The 22,072-nt window shown below is 44.2% G+C and overlaps 1 protein-coding gene across 4 annotated transcripts in view; it reads right to left on the reverse strand.

The window, feature by feature from the left end:
- The window catches only part of SCAF8 (SR-related CTD associated factor 8), a 438,319-nt gene extending 417,441 nt beyond the window's left edge, over positions 1 to 20,878 (reverse strand). For 3 of the 4 annotated variants that reach the window (XR_012318088.1, XM_073672436.1, XM_073672435.1), the window contains exon 1: positions 20,731 to 20,839. Coding sequence is in view for 3 of the 4 variants with exons in the window: in XM_073672436.1 (XP_073528537.1) it covers positions 20,731 to 20,760 (30 nt within the window). In the remaining variant the exon portion in view is untranslated. Of the gene's footprint in view, positions 1 to 20,730 lie in introns of all 4 variants that reach the window. The other variant, XM_073672438.1, reaches the window with a different exon arrangement.
- Between the last annotated feature and the right edge of the window lie 1,194 nt (positions 20,879 to 22,072).

The raw sequence follows: 22,072 nt of genomic DNA on the forward strand, positions 1-22,072 counted from the left end.
ATGAACAAATCAGTAGCAGGTGAAGAATTGGTTTTATTTATTTTTCATGAAATTCCTGGTGTGGTATAAGTGATTAGACGACTTTATTCTTCAGATGGGTGCGATTAGAGCGATACCAGATTTATATCGGGTTTTTATGTTTGGCTACTGTCACAAACCAAAAAACGCTGTTTTTTGCATCGCCATATTTTGAGATCTATAATTTTTCCATATTTCGGCCGACAGTCATGTAAGGGCTTGTTATTTGCAGGAAAAATTGTCATTTTTATTGGTACCATTTTCGGGCACGTGACATTTTTGATCACTTTCTATTCCGATTTTTGGGAGGCAAAACAAACAAAAACCAATTCAGGAATTGTTTTTTGTGAGGGGTTTTATGCTGTTCCGCGTGTGGTTAAATTGATGAGGCAGCTTTATTCTTCAAGTCAGTATGCTTACAGCGATACTACATTTTTATCGTTTTTTTTTTGTTTTGCCACATTTTTTGCATTGCTTTATTCTGAGAGCTATAACTTTATTTTTCAGGTGATGGAGCTATACACATACATATATATATACAGTATATTTTTTATTTATTTTTTTTATTTAATTTTTTAATTATTATTATTTTTTTCTTTGTCCTATTATGGGACTTTCACTTTCTGCAGTCTGATAGCAGTTATAAGGTATAGCGGTGCAGGATCACTGCTATACCTTATAACCTGTCAGTGCTACAAACTCAAGTTAGTTAGATTATGCAGTGCATGATCTAACTAACATACTATGGCAACGATTGGGACCCCGCAATAACTTTGCAGGATCTCCGATCCAAGAGCAGAGGGGCTTCTGTCTCTCTGATTGCTCACTAAATGCTGCGATCGTAGCATTTAGCAGGTTAAAGTGCTGAGAGCGGTGCGTAAACCGCTCCTGGCACTAAGTGCCGGGTGTCAGCTGTCAGAATCACCTGACACCCGGCGGCGATTGCGCGCACACCCCCCTGTGAGCGCAAAATCGCTGAGACGTATCCATACGTCCCTGGTCAATAAGTACCAGGGCACAGGGACGTATAGATACGTCTCACGTTAGAAAGGGGTTAAGACTAGTAACATATATAATAGCAAAACTTTTTCAGTAAAACTTCACTTCTAATGAGGCAGTTAAAAGTGAACGGACAAAATATTCTAAAACTATTTCCTCAGTAATAGAGTTGTAGCCAGAGCAAAAGACAATTATTACAGTGGGTACAGAAAGTATTCAGACCCCTTTAAATTTTTCACTCTTTGTTCCATTGCAGCCATTTGGTAAATTCTAAAAAGTTCATTTTTTTCTCATTAAAGTACACTCTGCACCCCATCTTGACTGAAAAAAAAACAAATGTAGAAATTTTTGCAAATTTATTAAAAAAGAAAAACTGAAATATCACATGGTCATAAGTATTCAGACCCTTTGCTCAGACACTCATATTTAAGTCACATGATGTCCATTTCCTTGTGATCCTCCTTGAGATGGTTCTACTCCTTCATTGGAGTCCAGCTGTGCTTAATTAAACTGATGCGACTTGATTTTGAAAGGCACACACCTGTCTATATAAGACCTCACAGTTCACAGTGCATGTCAGACCAAATGAGAATCATGAGCTCAAAGGAACTGCCCAAGGAGCTCAGAGACAGAATTGTGGCAAGGCACAGGTCTGGCCAAGGTTATAATAGGATTTCTGCATTAATCAAGGTTCCTAAAAGCACACTGGCCTCCATAATCCTTAAATGGAAGAAGTTTGGGACCACCAGAAGGCTTCCTAGACATGGCCGTCCAGCCAAACAGAGCAATCGTTGGAGAAGAGCCCCAAGATCACTGTGGCTGATATGCAGTAGGGAGATGGGAGAAAGTTCCACAAAGTTAACTATCACTGCAGCCCTCCACCAGTCGGACCTTTATGGCAGAGTGGCCCGACGGAAACCTCTCCTCAGTGCAAGACATATGAAAGCCCACATAGAGTTTGCTCAAAAACACATGAAGGACTCCCAGACTATGAGAAATAAGATTCTTTGGTTTGAGGAGACGAAGATAGAACTTTTTGGTGATAATTCAAAGCGGTATGTGTGGAGAAAACCAGGCACTTCTCATAACCTGCCCAATACAATCCCAACAGTGAAACATGGTGGAGGCAGCATCATGCTATGGGGGTGTTTTTCAGCTGCAGGGACAGGACGACTGGTTGCAATTGAAAGAAACATGAATGCTGCCAAGTACAGAGATATCTTGGATGAAAAGCTCTTCCAAAGTGCTCTGGACCTCAGACTTGGCCGAAGGTTCACCTTCCAAGACAATGACCCTAAGCACACAGCTAAAATAACAAAGGAGTGGCTTCAGAACACCTCTGTGACCATTCTTGACTGGCCCAGCCAGAGCCCTGACCTAAACCCAATTGAGCATCTCTAGAGAGACCTGAAAATGGCTGTCCACCAACGTTCACCATCCAACCTGACGGATCTGAAGAGGATTTGCAAGGAAGAATGGCAGAGGATCCCCAAATCCAGGTGTGAAAAACTTGTTGCATCATTTCCAAGAAGACTCACGGCTGTACTAGCTCAAAAAGGTGCTTCTACTCAAAACTGAGCAAAGGGTCTGAATACTTTCCATACCCTCTGTACAACAAAGATTCTTCAGAATGAGAAACGTTACAATTGTCTTCAGTTATAAGATACTTGAATTGGTTGTCCACTACTAAGACAACCCATTCTTGATCTAAATGTTTTGCCCTGATAAAATGAAAAAGCTTATACTCACCTCCAATGCCTGCGCCGTTCCAATGGTGTCAGTACTCGCTCTCCCTGGGGCTCCTGTGCTGTTGTTATGACATGTGACCCCGACAGCCAATCAGCGCTGGCATCACTGTCCCCACCTTCTGTTGAACTGAACATGAAAAGCAAGTCAAAGATCAGCTGCAGCCCTGACTTCCTCTTCATGTTCAATTTGTATGAAAGGCGGGGACAGTGACGCCAGCGCCAGGCTCACGTGTCATAATAACAGCCACATGACAGCACCAGGACAGCAAGTGCCGAAACCGCTGGAAAGGCACTGGCACGGGAGGTGTCTATAAGCTTTTTTTATTTTAATTGGGGCCAAGCATTTAGATAAAGAAGGGTTGTCCTAGTAGTGGACAACCCCTCTAAAGGGGTTTTTCAACGAACAAAGTACACTTTTAAGTAATAGATCTTGGAATAATAAGTATTGCAATTGCTATTGGACAGAGGCCATGCCCATGGTGTGTCCTAAATTAGATAGTAAACTTTGTGCACAGGTATTATATCCTCCTAGTGTGCATTTATACCACACTATTATCGAGAGAAAGCACTCCCGATGTGTTATCAGCAGTGTATGGATGTGTTATCTCTCATTGTTATTCCTGCCTTTGCTGATCAGGAACTTTGCTGAAGGAAAACCCATGTCCACTATTATTCTCCGTGCACATGTGGATCACCCGAGGACATGGACATGCGGCACGTCTTTCCAGACCGCAGCATGTCAATTTCTCTTGCTAGAACGCAGCATTTTGGAAGCAGAGCATTTTGGAAGCAGAGCAGGTGAGCTGGGTCCAAAAGGCTGCTATTCCTGATTGTGGGCACATACCCTAAGATTTAGCAGTGCAGCAGAGCTGAGAAAGCAGCCTCCGTCCCCACCAGGCTCTGTAATGTTCAAAGACAGTGAGCTGCTCATCACAGAAGGAGGCGCTTGGAAGCACATGCCTGCTAGTAACAGCAATGATAATCACCAGGTGATTAAAGCTTCAGTCTAAGTAACCAGCACCACACAGCCAGACATGTTACACATCCTTGAATTCAGTGTTTTAACCCCTACCTCACGCTATCCTCAGATTACATAACAAAAACCTGCCGACAGATTCTCTTTAATGGGGCATCTTTGCCGATGTCATGCTGATTGACAACCGGCTCCGTGCTGTCTAACTACAGTCAATCAGTAGGACGTCAGCATTGACACCCCATCCACAGAGCAGACCAGAAGAGGAAGAGCAGCTCTGTTGACGCAAGATCAAATGAAGCAGCAGAATTGCTGGCAGAAGCAGTCCGTGACTACTCTGAGCCGGCAGATATTGGCACCAGGCAGAAGAGGCAGGCAGTTAGCAACTACTTGCCTGTATACTCTTTGCCCAATAAAAAAGAAAGATACATAAGTCCTGGATAACATGTAACACAAAAATTTGATTTAAATAATAGGTCATTTTTTTATGATGGGTTTCCCTTTAAGAGGAAGCTCGCTCTAATGCTATGCTGGCTGTCAGTAAGTGCAGTAGCGTAGTTACAGCAGCCGCTTACTATGCACTGAGCGGTCACTGAAGCCGCACAGGCTGCACCCCTTTAGCTGAAAGCCGAATGCTGCCAGTAGGAATAAAGTTCATTTCCTCCCGGCAGGGGCGCTCAGTGCGGACACGAGGCAGGTTCAGAAGGCAGTTAACCTAGAGATTAACCCCATATCTGCAAGTTAATAGCATTTCTTTACATGATAGCTTCCCTTTAAAGGGAATATGTCACCCCCTGAGAGATATCAGACCTCTACTATGGCCATACAGGGTATAGAAAAGTAAATCTATACATACCTGTATGGCCCATAGTAGAGGTTTGATTGCAGAGAAAAGGCGCTTTAATCAATTCTATCACTGTCCCTTCCCGGCGCCTGCGCAATAGAAACCTGCAGCACAGTGCACAGGCAGACGAGGCCGGGATGAAGCAAAGCGCGCTCTATGTGAGCGGCGCTTTGCACATGCCCGGGAAGCCAGGGAGCATAGTGCACAGTGATAATTAAGCATATAGGCTGGGATTTGGGGGAATAATAAGCATATAGGCGGGGATTGCTTGGCGTCCCCCGGACACCAAGCCTGTACAAAATAGAATTGATTAAAGCACTTTTCTCTGCAATCAAACCTCTACTATGGGCCATACCGGTATGTATAGATTTACTTTTCTATACCCTGTATGGCCATAGTAGAGGTCTGATAAATCCAAAGTGGTGACAGATTCACTTTAACTGTCATTTGAAGTTTTACTAAAATAGTCCTGTTATATATTTAACAACACTATTATGCAAATTATTGGTGACACATATGTGAAGTAGTAATATAATAACTTTTGTCTAAAGTGTACCAGACACAATTCTGAAAAACAATTAATTTATTTTTAAAGTGAACCTGTCACTAGATTCGTACTGCCCAAACCAAGAGCTGCAAGAATCACCCTGGTGGATACTGCAGTCAGGCATAAATTACTAAGCATAGTTTGGAAACCTGGGCAGGTACACATTAGCATGCATGAATATCATCACATAGGGTTTCATGACTCTACATGAAAAAAATTGTTTGCAGGGATTGTCTCATCATATTAAATGGTTAACATTGCTTGTGTATGTGTATGTAATACACTGCTCAAAAAAATAAAGGGAACACTCAAATAACACATCCTAGATCTGAATGAATGAAATATTCTCATTGAATACTTTATGTGCTGACAACAAAATCACACAAAAATCATCAATGAAAATCAAATTTATTAACCAATGGAGGCCTGGATTTGGAGTCACCCACAAAATTAAAGTGGAAAAACACACTACAGGCTGATCCAAATTTGATGCAATGTCCTTAAAACAAGTCAAAATGAGGCTCAGTATTGTGTGTGGCCTCCACGTGCCTGTATGACCTCCCTACAATGCCTGGGCATGCTCCTGATGAGGTTGCGGATGGTCTCCTGTGGGATCTCCTCCCAGACCTAGACTAAAGCATCCACCAACTCCTGGACAGTCTGTGGTGCAACGTGACGTTGGTGGATGGAGCGAGACATGATGTCCCAGATGTGCTCAATCAGATTCAGGTCTGGGGAATGGACGGGCCAGTCCATAGCTTCAATGCCTTCATCTTGCAGGAACTGCTGACACACTCCAGCCACATGAGGCCTGGAATTGTCCTGCATTAGGAGGAACCCAGGGCCAACCGCACCAGCATATGGTCTCACAAGGGGTCTGAGGATCTCATCTCGGTACCTAATGACAGTCAGGCTACCTCTGGCAAGCACATGGAGGGCTGTGCGGCCCTCCAAAGAAATGCCACCCCACACCATTACTGACCCACTGCCAAACCGGTCATGCTGAAGGATGTTGCAGGCAGCAGATCGCTCTCCACCGCGTCTCCAGACTCTGTCATGTCTCTCACATGTGCTCTGTGTGAACCTGCTTTCATCTGTGAAGAGCACAGGGCGCCAGTGGCGACTTTGCCAATCCTGGTGTTCTGTGGCAAATGCAAAGCATCCTGCACGGTGTTGGACTGTGAGCACAACCCCCATCTGTGGACGTCGGGCCCTCATACCACCGTTATGGAGTTGGTTTCTAACCGTTTGTGCAGACACATGCACATTTGTGGCCGGCTGGAGGTCATTTTGCAGGGCTCTGGCAGTGCTCCTCCTGTTCCTCCTTGCACAAAGGCGGAGGTGGCGGTCCTGCTGCTGGGTTGATGCCCTCCTACGGCCCCCTCCACGTCTCCTGGTGTACTGGCCTGTCTCCTGGTAGCGCCTCCAGCCTCTGGACACTACGCTGACAGACACAGCAAACCTTCTTGCCACAGCTCGCATTGATGTGCCATCCTGGATGAGCTAGACTACCTGAGCAACTGGGTGGGTTGTAGAGTTCGTCTCATGCTACCACGAGTGTGAAAGCACAACCAACATTCAAAAGTGACCAAAACATCAGCCAGAAAGCATTGGTACTGAGATGTGGTCTGTGGTCCCCACCTGCAGAACCCAGGGCTGTGGAGTCGGAGTCGTAGTTAGTTTTGGTTGGAGTCTGAGTCGGTAGAAATGTACTGACTCCAGCTTTAAAAAAAATGTATTAATATTTCATAATTGAACTTTCATATGAATTTTATAAATGTTACTCAAATATATATGTTCTATCAAACTATGAACAACAGTGATAAGCAGTTCTGCTGGAGACAGAGACATTTCTTACTTCTTGTGTGTCACTGTTCTCTACTGCCCTTATCTAATCTTATACTTGGTTAACCTCATGCTGCCCCAACCCCCCTACTTACAATGTATGAAACTGAAAGTGAAAATGTGTTGCAAATTCTTAGTAGTAAAGCTCCTCCTCTAGACTAGATGTTTACTAGGTGTGCGTCTTCCAAGCATCTCACAGCTGCTACTCAGAAGAGGAAGACTGTAAGAAGTATTATCCTTTCAACAAACTTTGCATCAGTTAACTGTGAGTACATGAGGAATAACAGTATTACTGACCACTATATCAGTTGTACGACCTGGCAATAATTTTGTACAATTGTTTTTAGGAAAAACAATTGTCATTTGGATTGTGAATGCAGAATTAAAAACCTGAGAATGTCAAAGAAGCGTCACATTAAATCAGCTGTATTTGAACATTTCACCATCACTCAAGATAGAAAACATTATGTCTGTCAGTGTATGACAAATGATCCAGACGAAAACAAATGCTGTGAAGCCAAGATCAGTGCATATTCAGGCAAAGATAAAAATGCTCCTACCAGAGCTTCTAATCTAAAGAGACATTTACAGCGCTTTCATCCAGAAGTACTGAAAGCAGTGGATGAGAAAGAGTGCATCCAAACCAATGAACCAGTGCCCAGCTCTTCCAGCCAAACAAAGGAGCAGAGAACTTTGCAGCCATCAGTTGCAAGATATTTTGTCAGTGACAAAGTTACTGTGACAATGACAGTAGATACATTTAAAAAACAGATCATAGAGCTTGTTGTAAAGGATAGTGTGCCTATTTCATTATTTTCATGAGCAGCTTTTATGTGTCTGAATGGGGAAATGGCCCTCAAGCTTGGTGTTTCTCTGGAGAGAGAGAGTATTAGAAAATTAGTAATCGAAGAAGCTTTTAAACAAAAGGAAGAACTTAAAAAAACTCTCAAGGGACACTTTCTGATTCTTAAAATGGATGCCTGCACACGTCACAGAGTGAACTATTGTGCCATCAATGTCCGATTTGTTTGTGACAAAAATGAAATAGTTACCAAGACATTGGCAGTAAAAGACACCAAAGCTCATCACACCAGTGAGTTTCTCCAGGTCTTGGTGGAAAAGGTTCTGCAAGACTATGAACTTAAAAAAGAGCAAGTTCTTTCTGTCGTAACTGACAATGCGTCAAATATGATAAGTACTATTAAGCTAATGAATGAGAGTAATGATGGTGACCAGCAGCTAGAAGAACATTCTGGGTCCACAGACACAGAAATGTTTGAAATAGAGGAACACAGTATTGTAACTGAGGAGCAAACTGAAGTTGCTTCAGATGAACAGCAACATGATAGTTTAGATGATCTTGTTGAAACTGTGTCAATATGTTCTTTCATTCATCACATGAGCTGTGTTGTGCATATGCTACAGCTGGCTATAAGAGACTGTCTGCAAGAAGGACATGCTGCTGCACTGATTGGCAAGGTGAGAAAATTGGCTACTGTTGCCAGAACCCCTAAAGTTGACTCAATTTTGAAGAGACGTGCTGGAAAAGGGGCAATTATTGATCAAGCCACACGATGGGGCAGTACTTACTTAATGATTCAGCGCTTGGTTGAACTGAAAACCTTTCTTGTAGACATGGCTAACCCTCAACCGACGCTAAATGAAAGTCAGTGGAATCAGGTGACGGAGCTGGAAAAATTGCTAGAGCACCCATTTACAGTGACTAAAAAATTACAAGCAGAGGACTTAACTCCAGGTATTTTCTTAAAGGAGTGGAAGAACCTGATGTTTCGCCTGTCCCAAAGAGGAGGGTTAATTGCAAGTGGCATTGCTACATCAATGAAAGGAGAGAGGAGCTACTATTACAAAATAACATTCTTTTGGCAGCTGTTTATGTAGACCCAATGCATCGGATTCTTCTAGATGATCAACAGCTAACTAAAGGAAAAGAAGCTCTGTTTGAAATAGCAGTAAGGATGAAAGGGTTGCAGAACAGTCAGGAGGAACAAGAAGAATTTGGTCGTCCTGCCACATCTTCACCCTCATCATCAACTGATGAAGAATTTAATTTCGAAAAATATTTGGATCACAAGGACCGTGCAAAGTGTTCCCGCATAGAAGAGTCATCCCCATCAAAGAACACAGCCAGTACATTTCAGCAGAATTTTTCATGTGCACTAAAAGAAATTGAGAAATTTGACCGTTCATCAAAAATAACAGTGAAACAAGCGATTCCTCTGTATCCTGACATTGTCAGAGATGTTGCCCAAGTGGTTACTGCTTTGCCACCAACCCAAGTTAGTGTAGAGAGGTTGTTCTCTGCTCTCAAAATAATTAGATCAGATTTGAGGGCATCCATGAAGGAGGATCTGACAGAGGCAATACTTTTTCTGAGGACAAATTTATAGATTTCTTCTTATTAACTGCATAACAGTGTTTATTGCATATTTACTTACAAGAGTTTAGAAAAGTTTATAAAAGTTATTTGCTATATTCTAATTGTATTCTAATAAATATAGTTTTTGCTCTAAGTGGTCTGATTACTTATATGATGGTGAGAAACTGAATAAGCACGATGTTAATATTTTACAACAGTAAATTTATTGTTACGAATTGGCCATTTATGAAGGAGTCGGAACCGGAGTCTGAGTCGGAACCTGATAAAATGCAGGAGTCGGAGTCGCAACTGTGGCTTACCGACTCCACAGCCCTGGCAGAACCACTCCTTTATTGAGTGTGTCTTGATAATTGCCAATAATTTCCATCTATTGTCTATTCCATTTGCACAACAGCATGTGAAATTGATTGTCAGTGTTCCTTCCTAAGTGGACAGTTTGATTTCACAGAAGTTTGATTTACTTGGAGTTATATTCTGTTGTTTAAGTGTTCCCTTTAATTTTTTTGAGCAGTGTATAAATAAAAATGAATTTACGCATGTAATTATGTGCATGAGTGTATGTATGTATATATAGTTGTGCTCAAAAGTTGACATACCCCGGCAGAATTTTTCCTTTCTTGGCCTTGTTTCAGAGAATATGAATGATAACAAAAAAACTTTTTCTCCACTCATGGTTATTGGTTGGGTGAAGCCATTTATTGTCAAACTACTGTGTTTTCTCTTTTTAAATCTTAATGACAACCAAAAACATCTAAATGACACTGATCAAAAGTTCACATACCCCAGTTCTTAATACCATGTATTGCCCCCTCTAACATCAATGACTGCTTAAAGTCTTTTGTGGTAGTTGTGGATGAGGTTATTTATTTTCTCAGATGGCAAAGCTGCCCATTCTTCTTGGCAAAAAGCCTCCAGTTCCTGTAAATTCCTGGGCTGTCTAGCATGAACTGCATGCTTGAGATCTCCCCAGAGTGGCCCAATGATATTGAGGTGAGGAGACTGAGATGGCCACTCCAGAACCTTCACTTTGTTCTGCTGTAGCCAATGACAGGTCAACTTGGCCTTGTGTTTTGGATCGTTGTCATGTTGGAATGTCGAAAAGACTGCAGACAAGGGGGATAGCACATGGGGTAGTAAGGTCAAAGAAGAGAGTACAGACCGGAGAAGTCAGCACATGGGGGAAAGAGAGAGTGGATAGGTGGGTGAGCACGTGGGGGGGGGGGGGGGGGGGGGGGGAAGATTCTCAACGCGGCAAAGCCTGCCCCCTTCGTGACATTACCGCCCTCCCGATGCGATAGCATTGGGCCTCCATCTAGTCATTCATATTCTCTGAAACAAGGCCAAGAAAGGAAAAGTTCTGCCGGAGTATGTACATTTTTGAGCACAAGTGTGTGTGTGTGTGTGTGTATGTATATATACATATATATATATATATATATATATATATATATATATATATATATATATATATATATATATATATTGTAAGGCAGGTACCGGACACATAGTTGATGGGAGGTATGTATCACAGAGATGGTTGTCATCTGTGATGTAATCCTGGAGTGTTGCTCTTGTGCACATAGCACTAAGAGGATTGTTTGGTGCATCTGGGCCAGGTTTTACGGGCATCCTAAGAGTCGGGCGGGTCTGGCTGCCCATATGCCTCACCTCTGGGTGTGGTTAAGAGGTTAAAATGGAGTCTGTTTGACACATGGTCTGTGTGTGCGTGGAGGGAAAAGGTCTTCTGTATGATATCCAGACTGAGCCAGTGCACTGGATGCTATCCAGTCTGTGTGACCACAGGATTGGCAAACCAGAGACTTCGTCTAAAGGACCCTTTTCTTTGTTTTCCCTGCACTGAAGGCTGTTTATTTTTCCTTTTGCTTGTGGACGGTTTATGAAGCAATAAACCCACATGGACGTTTAAACGGAAACACTTCCTGTTTTGCATCCCGACGCCCAAGTGAGTAGCATTCCCTAAAATATATGTATGTATATCTCTCTCTAATAAATATATATATATATTATATATACACACATACATACATACACACACACACACACGTGTGTGTTTCAATGTATAAATGTCTCTATAATTGTAAAAAGTAGGAGAATCTACCTTGCCCATATTAAAACTTGGCCAGTCATGTCCACAAATTGCAGATGTGACTGGCTCTGTGTGCTTATCTGCATAGTGAACGTGTGAAGCAGCTGGCTGTTAGAGCTCGTGCAAATGGCCGTATTCTGATCAGACTGCAATCCAACAAAAACACTGGATCACACTCAGACCAATGCAATTCTGTGAGGCAGTGCATATGTCTGATTTCTGTCCGAGGAAAAAAAAAATCGCAGCATGCCCGAGTTCGATCCGATATTCGGATCGTACTCTGCCATGCAAGTCAATGAGTGTGTGGAAAACATTAGACAGCACTCAGATGACATCTGAGTGCAGCCCGATTTCCACAAACTGACAGAATGTACAAGATGGAGACATTCTTTTCTCCATCTTCTCCTCGTCCGAGAGAATTGGATCACATTATGATGAAACTCTAATCAGAGTGATTTGCAAAATTGTCAGGGTTCTCTCAGAAGAGAGTATATACATACGCTTGTCTGCACCTCTCTTTATTAAAATGCACTAATTTTTCAGACCCTTACTCTGACTAGAATACTGCATGCTGTGATACATGTGAAAAATCGTGCACACGCACACTGGTTATTACTGGATGTGTGTGCTGTCCGCTGAGCACACCGACAGCACAGTAACCGAATATATGTCTGTTTGAATAAGCCCTTAGGCTCAGTGGCCACAGTTTAGTGCATATACCAGGATACATATGTAGAGACTTACATTAAACAGTTACCATGTCCTTTACAGGATACCATTGTATGTAATAGTTTAGTCTACTAAAATATTCTATACTTTTATTTGTGAACAGATTACGACCCGCATAATAAATCATGTGGGTAAGGAGTCTCCACAAAAGATTGGACCCCGTTACCACATAGCCTACTCAAAACAATACATAGAAATTGGGAGAACAGCTGGGTAGAATGGCATAGAAAAACTGTATTGTATAAATATTAAAAGACAGTACATCACTTTAGTAACAATGACATATAGATAGGATAAGCAGACATATAATCCCTCAAGAGCCTCTTGAGAAAGCCACGTCCTAACACCGGCGAAACGCGGGTCGAGGCTTTTTCTAACGCTGCGTCCTATCCCTGCACCACATTTTGCAGGTCTGGGGTCCCTCTCTATCCGGGTAAGTCTGGTGCAACATGATTTTTGGGACTTTTGGGAGTATACAGTGCTGGCCAAAAGTATTGGCACCCCTGCAATTCTGCCAGATAATACTCAGTTTCTTCCTGAAAATGATTGCAATCACAAATTCTTTGGTATTATTCTCTTCATTTAATTGGTCTTCAATGAAAAAACACAAAAAGAATTGTCCTAAAGCCAAATTGGATATAATTCCACACCAAACCTAAAAGAGGGGGTGGACAAAAGTATTGTCACCCTTTGAAAAATCATGTGATGCTTCTCTAATTCGTGTAATTAACAGCCCCTGTAACTTACCTGTGGCACCTAACAGGTGTTGGCAATAACTAAATCACACTTGCAGCCAGTTAACATGGATTAAAGTTGACTCAACCTCTGTCCTGTGTCCTTGTGTGTACCACATTGAGCATGGAGAAAAGAAAGAAGAACAAAGAACTGTCTGAGGACTTGAGAAACCAAATTGTGAGGAAGCATGAGCAATCTCAAGGCTACAAGTCCATCTCCAAAGACCTGAATGTTCCTGTGTCTTCCGTGCGCAGTGTTATCAAGAAGTTTAAAGCCCATGGCACTGTGGCTAACCTCCCTAGATGTGGACGGAAAAGAAAAATTGACGAGAGATTTCAACGCAAGATTGTGCGGATGGTGGATAAAGAACCTCGACTAACATCCAAACAAGTTCAAGCTGCCCTGCAGTCCGAGGGTGCAACAGTGTCAACCCATACTATCCGTCGGCGTCTGAATGAAAAGGGACTGTATGGTAGGATACCCAGGAAGACCCCACTTCTTACCCCGAGACATAAAAAAGCCAGGCTGGAGTTTACCAAAACTTACCTGAGAAAGCCTAAAACATTTTGGAAGAATGTTCTCTGGTCAGATGAGACAAAAGTAGAGCTTTTTGTGAAAAAGCATCAACGTAGAGTGTACAGGAAAAAAAAAGAGGCATTCAAAGAAAAGAACACAGTCCCTACAGCCAAACATGGTGGAGGTTCCCTGATGTTTTGGGGTTGCTTTGCTGCCTCTGGCACTGGACTGCTTGACCGTGTGCATGGCATTATGAAGTCTGAAGACTACCAACAAATTTTGCAGCATAATGTAGGGCCCAGTGTGAGAAAGCTGGGTCTCCCTCACAGGTCATGGGTCTTCCAGCAGGACAATGACCCAAAACACACTTCCAAAAGCACTATAAAATGGTTTGAGAGAAAGCACTGGAGACTTCTAAGGTGGCCAGCAATGAGTCCAGACCTGAATCCCATAGAAAATCTGAGGAGAGATCTCAAAATGGCAGTTTGGAGAAGGCACTCTTCAAATATCAGGGACCTGGAGCAGTTTGCCAAAGAAGAATGGTCTACAATTCCAGCAGAGCATTGTAAGAAACTCATTGATGGTTACCGGAAGCGGTTGTTCGCAGTTATTTTGGCTAAAGGTTGTGCAACCAAGTATTAGGCTGAGGGTGCCAATACTTTTGTCCGGCCCTTTTTTGGAGTTTTGTGTGAAATGATCAATGATTAGATTTTTGCTTCATTCTCTTTTGTGCTTTTATCTTGCAAGCAAATTAAATGAAGATAATAATACCAAAGAATTTGTGATTGCAATCATTTTCAGGAAGAAACTGAGTATTATCTGACAGAATTGCAGGGGTGCCAATACTTTTGGCCACCACTGTACAACCCACATGGGAGTGATTCCTAATTATTTCAACTACATGTCCATCTTCCTGTCTTAATTTTAGCACCATGTCCTGACCCTCGGGGTGAACCTTCTGTTTAGACCTATTTATATGCAATATGAGGGATTATATGTCCGCTTGTCCTATCTATGTCATTGTTACTAAAGTGATGTACTGTCTTTTAATATTTATACAATAAAGTTTTTCTATGCCATTCTACTCAGCTATTACAATACAATCAATGGAGATTTTTTAACATCCTTTCCAGATGCTATGGAGACAATCTGTAGCAGAAATTGACCACCACTGTGGATTTGTCATCTGCAGCATGTATTTCCACCATGGATTTCACTCTTTGTAATGCAGTTAAATCAGTGTTTCACCCGCAGTTTTCTGCAGCAGGGCCGCTGAACAGAGAGTGGCTGCTAAAAACGCAGAAAAGGAGGAAGCACAGTGTGTTCGCATGGGACAGTAGGGAACTACAGCTGACATGTATACTGCAGGGTCAGCAGCTTTTTACTAGGTGGAGTGTTGCCATTGCTGTGGCAGAACCACCTGTTACTACTGCTGTAGTACTGTTTATGAGACAGTCATCTGGCATTTCTTTGACAATAATGAGTCGCGCTTTCAGCACTGGAACTGCAGAGTGAAGTTAGTGCTCCTTGGGACCGTATGAGATGAAAATTCAATGCTCTATCTTTCTCCTTCTTAAAAGGAATTTCAGCACAAAATGGCGGTACAAACCAATCGCAGCACCTTGTAGGGGACCAGAGGTGGCAAGAACGCCTGTGCAGGCGTCATAACACCTCTGCAGGCAGAGATACACTTTTAGAAAAGTCAGGTGTATTCCCATGCATGAGACTACTGCACACTGATGCGGCCAGACGTAGAGAAACTACTTTGCCTACCACAGCGAGTGTCCTCCCCCAGCTTCTGCTCTCCTGCGCGCTTCATCTACAAATATGACGAAAAGTGTGCATAATGGACCAGCACTCCATCCACATGGGGCTCTTCAGAGCCCCAGTTCTCAGATAGGTGAGGCTCCCAGCATTCGGGAAGTTATCCCCTATCCTATGGATAGGGTATTAGCTTGAAGCTTGGTACTACCCCTTTAAAGGATTTTTCGATCTATGTCCCCCTAATTCTAAGGTCAGGGGGATTCTGACAGCATGTTGGCAGTGATATTGCACTCCATTTTGAGACCGACAGAATATTATAACTGTATACAATATAATATGGAGGTGTTTGAAGAATACAGCAGCCCCTGGATTATGGGAAATCTCTGCCAGGTTTTGTAATACTGTATTTGGCCACGGCCCCTCTATCAGTATTTGTAAGTGGGTGATAAATACAGACGTGGTGACGTGTTTCTATAATACTTCTCCTCTGATTGCTCCTCACCTGCTTTTGGCTTACACATACTGATGTAACATACTGACCAAATAGTGAACATGTGAACATGGCCTTTGATTATATACAGCGGTGATCGTCACTACATGGGACCATGATCATCATGAACATCGGCTCTTACAATGGAGTCCACTGGATCCTTCCTAATTATTAGTGTACGATCTAATATTGGTTAACAATCAGCTCCGTTCATTGTGATAAGGTACCGTAGATTAATGTTTTCATATATAAATAGCGAGCTCTTAAGATTACGTATACCCACAGTTTCTATTACAAATGTGGGCTATTGCAGGTTACATACTCCTCCTCGGCTAAAATACTCTTCAAAAATACTAAAGTATTTTTTCCTTGTATAAAAATTGTAGTGTGCCCTCTAATTGCAAACATCTCAGGAATGGGCCATTAATCAAAGACTGATTACATTTTATATATTTGACCTGAACCTTGCTTTAGGCGGAATCCTGCCTGTGTATTTGGGCCATTAATCTAACGTGTATGTCCAGCATTGGTAAGGGATTATCCAAGATCATTTATAGGAGTGCAGCTGTTACAAATACTCAGCTACACTCTTCTGACCCAGCTCCAGCGCTGCGATCATGGCTGTAACCCACGTGACCGCTGAAGCCAATCACCAGGCTCATCAGAAAGGGGGGTCTACATCAGCAGAGGCGCTGAGCCCCATAACTGGCTACAGCCATGACATGCTCAGTAATTCCTGTTATGCCGTCACAGCTGCAGTCTGTCAAAAAGACTGGAGAAGTGGCGGAGAGGCATTGTGGAGTGGGGGAAGGTGAATATAGCAGTGTTTCACATTTTCAATGGCTGCAACCATATGCACAAAAAAGTTGTTTTGGCCGCATTCACATGCAGCAGTCATACTGCAGCTGTACTGCTGAGGTATATTTACTGGTTCCCTGCACAATCACTTAATCTTGCAAGCAAACAGCTGTTTCATCCGCAGAACCAGGCGGCTGATTATAATCATAATGATAGCCTGCAATCTTTTATGTAAAACTGCTATTTTCATGTAAGATTATATGATGGGAACCAGTAAAGATTGTAGCAGTATATTGCTGCTAAGTTTACAAGCCGCAACATGACCACTACCTTAAAGGGGATATTGTCATGGGTGTGGCAGAGGTGACAGACAGTCGCCCAGCAGTTGGTTGCAGGAGATCTATACGTTTGGTATTACACACATTTTCTTAGAGGCTGTTTCTAGGACCCAGCGGCTATCTCCCTCTGGCTAATTAACACGCTGCCTGGGTGTATAAATAACTGCTGTGTTCTAGTGGCAGTGCCAGCAATATTCATTACTACTTCTGAAGGCTTTAGCAAGAGCAGTACTTAGTCCTCTCTGGAGCTTGAGGACACGTGCACATTTTTCTGGAGTCTTCTAAGGCTAAGCAATTTCACCCTGTTTGTCCACCCTTGCTGTTTATAGTGTTTAGTGGAGATTGACTAGTGCTCATCTCCTCCCTTCCCTAGCCTTAGCCATACGCCAGGGTAAGACAGGGCAAGGCAAGCATGCGACGACTGATGAAGAGCCAATACAGGGACATTAGGTAGATCAAGCGTCACCCTGTCTCCCCTAGGAGGTCTCCACTCCCCCCCCCCCCTTTCCCCTCTTCCCTTTGTGTTGCACTTAGTCTTTACCACACCTTGCGTGACATTTATCCAGTGAAAAAAATTCACCTATCTTTAGGATGGGATCAGTGGAGGTGTGATAGTAGGACCTGCCTCAATAGGCAGAATGGGTAACTTTTATACCTGTTAGAATGGAGCAGCAGTGCACATGGTCAACCAGTGCTCCATCCACTTCTGGAAAAAGCTGAGCGCAGCCTTATAGGAAGTTCCATAGAGAATGAATGGAGCGGAGGCCTGATCTGCTGCTCCATATTGTAACAGGGATAAAAGTTCCCCATTCTGTCGATAGGTGTGGGTCCCTGTGGATTGAATGCCTCACCGATCAGACAGTTATCATCAAACCTGTGGACAGGTGATACCTTTTTTAAAAGGGGTTGTCCAGTACTTTTAACAAAAAATCCCAGTGTGTTTTAATGATAAATACAAGCTTCTTTCTAATTACCTTGCGCTGCTGATACTGCCTGTGAGTGGCGCTATCGCTGGCCGCTCACAGGCAGCACGTGACCCCCGGGATGCAGCCGGCGCTGACATCACAAGTTGCGGCTGAAGCCGGGGGTCCCTCTTCCGCGTTCCACCGGTGGCTGCTGGGTTGCGGGTGGGGTTATTCCCCTGCGCCACACCCGGCATCCACCATGCACTCTCCCTTTCCCCATTCACTGGGAAAGCGTGCAGTGGATGCTGGGTGTGACGCAGAGAAAAAACCCAGCAGCGACTGCGGAGCCCCAGCGCTGAGTCACGCCTCACTTGTCGTGACATCAGCGCTGAGTCACGCCTCACTTGTCGTGACATCAGCGCTGAGTCACGCCTCACTTGTCGTGACATCAGCGCTGAGTCACGCCTCACTTGTCGTGACATCAGCGCGGGGTCACGTGCTGCCTGTGAGCGGCCACAGATACTGCCTGTGAGCTGCGCTATCAGCAGCTTGTATTTATCATTAAAACACACTGCCATTTTTTTTTTTAAGTACCGGACAACCCCTTTAACCAGCTGGAAATTTAAGAAACTTTGTAGGTACAGCTCACCAATCTGGTTCCTGGAAAATCCACTCCACTGTGTACAGATAAGGCTTGTAAGCCATCAAGCAGCTTTGTTCAAAGTGATGACAAAAGTTTTTCAATGCAGCACAGCGAGATAAAAGCAAAAAATTTATTGTGACTTCATGAAAATAGTTGCATAGGCATAGAAATTTCCTTTTTCGTCACTTTAAGCTGGGGCTGCATGGCGACTTTGGCCAAAGATTTCTGCTTTGTGCTAGGGGACGGGGTCACATCTCCTGCATAATGTGATAACTCATTCGCTGGACAACCCTTTTAATTTTGTGTGTATGAGCACCATGGACATCAGATTCTCAACACATCTCGTCAGATTTAGCTTGATTTGCCAACAGTCTGCAGATAAATACCTGATGTGGAACCAGCATGAAGCTTTCTGAAATCATCTTGCTTATAATTCTCTGTGCTGCTGTAGGAAACCATTGCCTTCGGAATACAGGAGCTTTAAAGGGGTGGTTCACCACTCGGATACCCTCTTCGTAAATGGTACATGTCATCTGATACAAGCTCCCACAGTTTGGGCAGCATGTGTCAGCCACTGACTGTAGTTTCACAGCCAGGTATGTTTGACTCCAAAATGCTGCGTTTCAGAGAAAAGCACACTTAACAGCTGCCAGGGACCGAGCCACGCGGGTGACTAGTCAAACAGGCGGGTCCCAGCAGCTTCTCCCTGCCCACTGACAATGACGGACAAGCCTCTGCCTACGTGCACGTATACGTAGAACGATATGGTGCGCATTCAGCAATGATGAGGGGGTGATGGTTGAACTGGGAGGCCCAAGTAGTAGACTGTGGAGAATGAACCACACTCACACAAAGATTTCAGATTAATGCTGGTTTTTATTAAACACAATATTTCACCGCATCGCTGGATAAGGGGGACAAAAAGTGACAGGTACTGCTTTAGGGATTGATGTTTCAACCTGTCCTAAGTCTTTTCAAATTGTTGCTGTGTCCTGTACTGTAGGGGGAGGTGATCAGTGTTCCAGCATCCAACGCAAAAAAACAAAAATTCCAAGGTTGTGAAGAGGTTAATAAAAATCATAATTAATCTGAAATTCTTTGTGTGAGTGAGGTTCATTCTCTACAGTCTACTGCGTGTGCGTATAGCAGAGGCTTGTCAGTCACTATCAGCGGGTGGAGAGAAGCCACCAGGGACCTGTCTATATGACTAGTCACCAGCACGGCTCAATGGCTATTACAGTAAGTCTGTCTCTGACACACCGCAGCTTTACTGAGACAAACATACATGGCTGTGATAAAAACTCCAGTGGCTGATGCATGATGCCCACGGTTTAGGCAGTTTGTATCAGCTGACAGGTTCCCTTTAAATACTCTATTCCCTCTTGTAAAATAAAAACATCTCATACTCACCTCCCATGTTGGTCCAGCGATGTTGGCACAAAGTCTCCTGCCAACAGCGGCTAAAGGGCAATGCTCACACCTCCCCAGACGGCCGAGGTTCATCCAAAGGAAGCTAAAGCACACCAGCTCAATAGCGCCCGCTGCTTGGCTTCAGCCTCTCATGGCATAACAATGTCACGTGATCCCTAGAACGCTGCCAAAATATCGGGTATTTTTAGTTTATAAAGTGAATTATTGAACTTAAAGGCAAAATTCTCAATTGTGAACACTATCCTGTCTCTGGGGTGAATGATAATCTCTCAATTGTTGGGGGTCCGACCGCGGAGGCCCTCACTGATACCGAGAAGAAGAGCCCCATGGTCATGCGCACCAATCATTCCTAATGGGGGGATCGCAGCCATCAGCAGCTCTCCAGCACTCCTGTAAGGATGAATAGGGCAGCTGTGCGCCCATCAGCCACTACTCCCACACTGCTCATCACATTGGGGCCCTTATCCCATAGCCTATAGGGGGTACACTGTAAGTGCATGCTCAGTCCTCTGCAGTGCCTGCGCCCTGTATCTGGGGCTGTGGGAGCAGTGATTAACCCTTCGCAGCCCGGTGCAGAGGCTGAGTGCAGCTCCTGCTGGCCTCACAGAGCCATGCAGCGCACTGGGGAGAGCGGCCGGGCCTGGGCACTGCATGCACTGCAGGCGGGGGGACTGCTGCAGGCCCCAGAGCCCATCCCGCTCCCAGGACTCCCCAGCATGTCGGGAGGAGACAATACTGCGGTGCGGGAGCCGCGGGCTGAGCGCGGAGACCGGGGGAGTGGGCGCCCGCACCAGGCCTCGTGTGTGCAGGCGCACTGAGCGGAGCCCCGAGCGCCCGCCATATGCCTGCCACTGAGGGGGAGGACGGAGACGCGCTCATAGGAACGGGTGATGGCTACAAACCTCGCTGTTAAAGGTTTTGACGGCCTCCATGTTGTCGGCTGATGTAGGTTCGCCGTGTTGTTTGGAGGCGGCGTTGGGGAGAGACGACGAAGAGGAGGAGGAGAGAAGGGGAGGAAGTGTCCGGCAGGGGGCGCTCACAGTGCTCAGCCTAGCCTACGCATTGTGTGAGGAAGCTGGCTGCTGTGCATGGCCGATGTGAGCGCGTCAGCGAGCGGTGCGTAACATGGGCTGAGAACGGCGGGTACTGCAGGACATGGAGCGCGCCCCGGCACCGGCCTTACACGGCGTGGTACTGGCGCACGGGACACAACACTTAGTGACGTGATCAGAAGACGCGGTGGCTGCGCGCACATACGGGGCAGGTGTGGCCGGCAAGCACCGGACTTCCTGGCTACGAGGCGAGGGCCGCGCAGGCCTCCTCACTGCGCACTCGCAGGGCGCCATCTAGTGGTCGTTAGAGAGACTTTATTTCACTGTGGCTTTACTTAAAGGGAGCCTGTCACGTCCTAGCTGCCCTCTACACTGCCCCCATAGCGTTGTTAGTGATGTAATGTGCAACACTAACGAGCTGTTTTCATGAAAATTGGTACAGCTATAATGATAACCCCTTTCTGGCCCAGAGCTTAGTAATACTTATCTGTGCTCTGGGCCTTATGGGCCAGGAGGAGGTGATCACAGCGTCATCATGACAGGTCACCAGGAGGCATGAAGCTACTTTGGTCATGCAGTGCAAGACCAAAGTAATGTCTCCCCTGTGCAGCGCTGACAGGCTGCATAGCACAGAGATGGGTCTGCATTCCTGTGCTATACAGCCGATCAGGCTGCAAAAAGTGAAAGTCCCATAGTGGGACAATGTGTATAAGTAATAAAAATGTCAGAAAGTGAAAAAAAAGTTTAAAAAATTGAAAAAATATTTTTTAAAAAATCTGTATATATTGTACCCATAAATAAATAATCTTATGAAAAAAAAAATAAGCCAATAAAAGTACACATATTTGGTATCGCCGCGTCCGGAACGACCTGACCTGTAAAACTTTAGTAAACACAGTAAAAAAAACGAAACCTAAAACGATGCTTTATCATCATACCGTCAAACAAAAAATGGAATAAAACGCGATCAAAAAGACAAATGTAAATAAAAATGGTACCGCTGAAAACGTCAACTTGTCCCGCAAAAAACAAGCCGCCATACAGCTCCAACAGCCGAAAAATAAAAAAGTTATAGCTCTCAGAATAAAGCGATGCAAAAACAATTCTTTTTTCTATAAAATATTTTAAAAGCGCCAAAATATAAAAAAATATATATATAAATGCGGTACCACTGTAAACGTACTGACCCGAA

This window comes from Phyllobates terribilis, unplaced genomic scaffold (genome assembly GCF_046119375.1).
Source record: "Phyllobates terribilis strain yellow unplaced genomic scaffold, ASM4611937v1 Scaffold_3__8_contigs__length_932513732, whole genome shotgun sequence".
NCBI lineage: Eukaryota > Metazoa > Chordata > Amphibia > Anura > Dendrobatidae > Phyllobates > Phyllobates terribilis.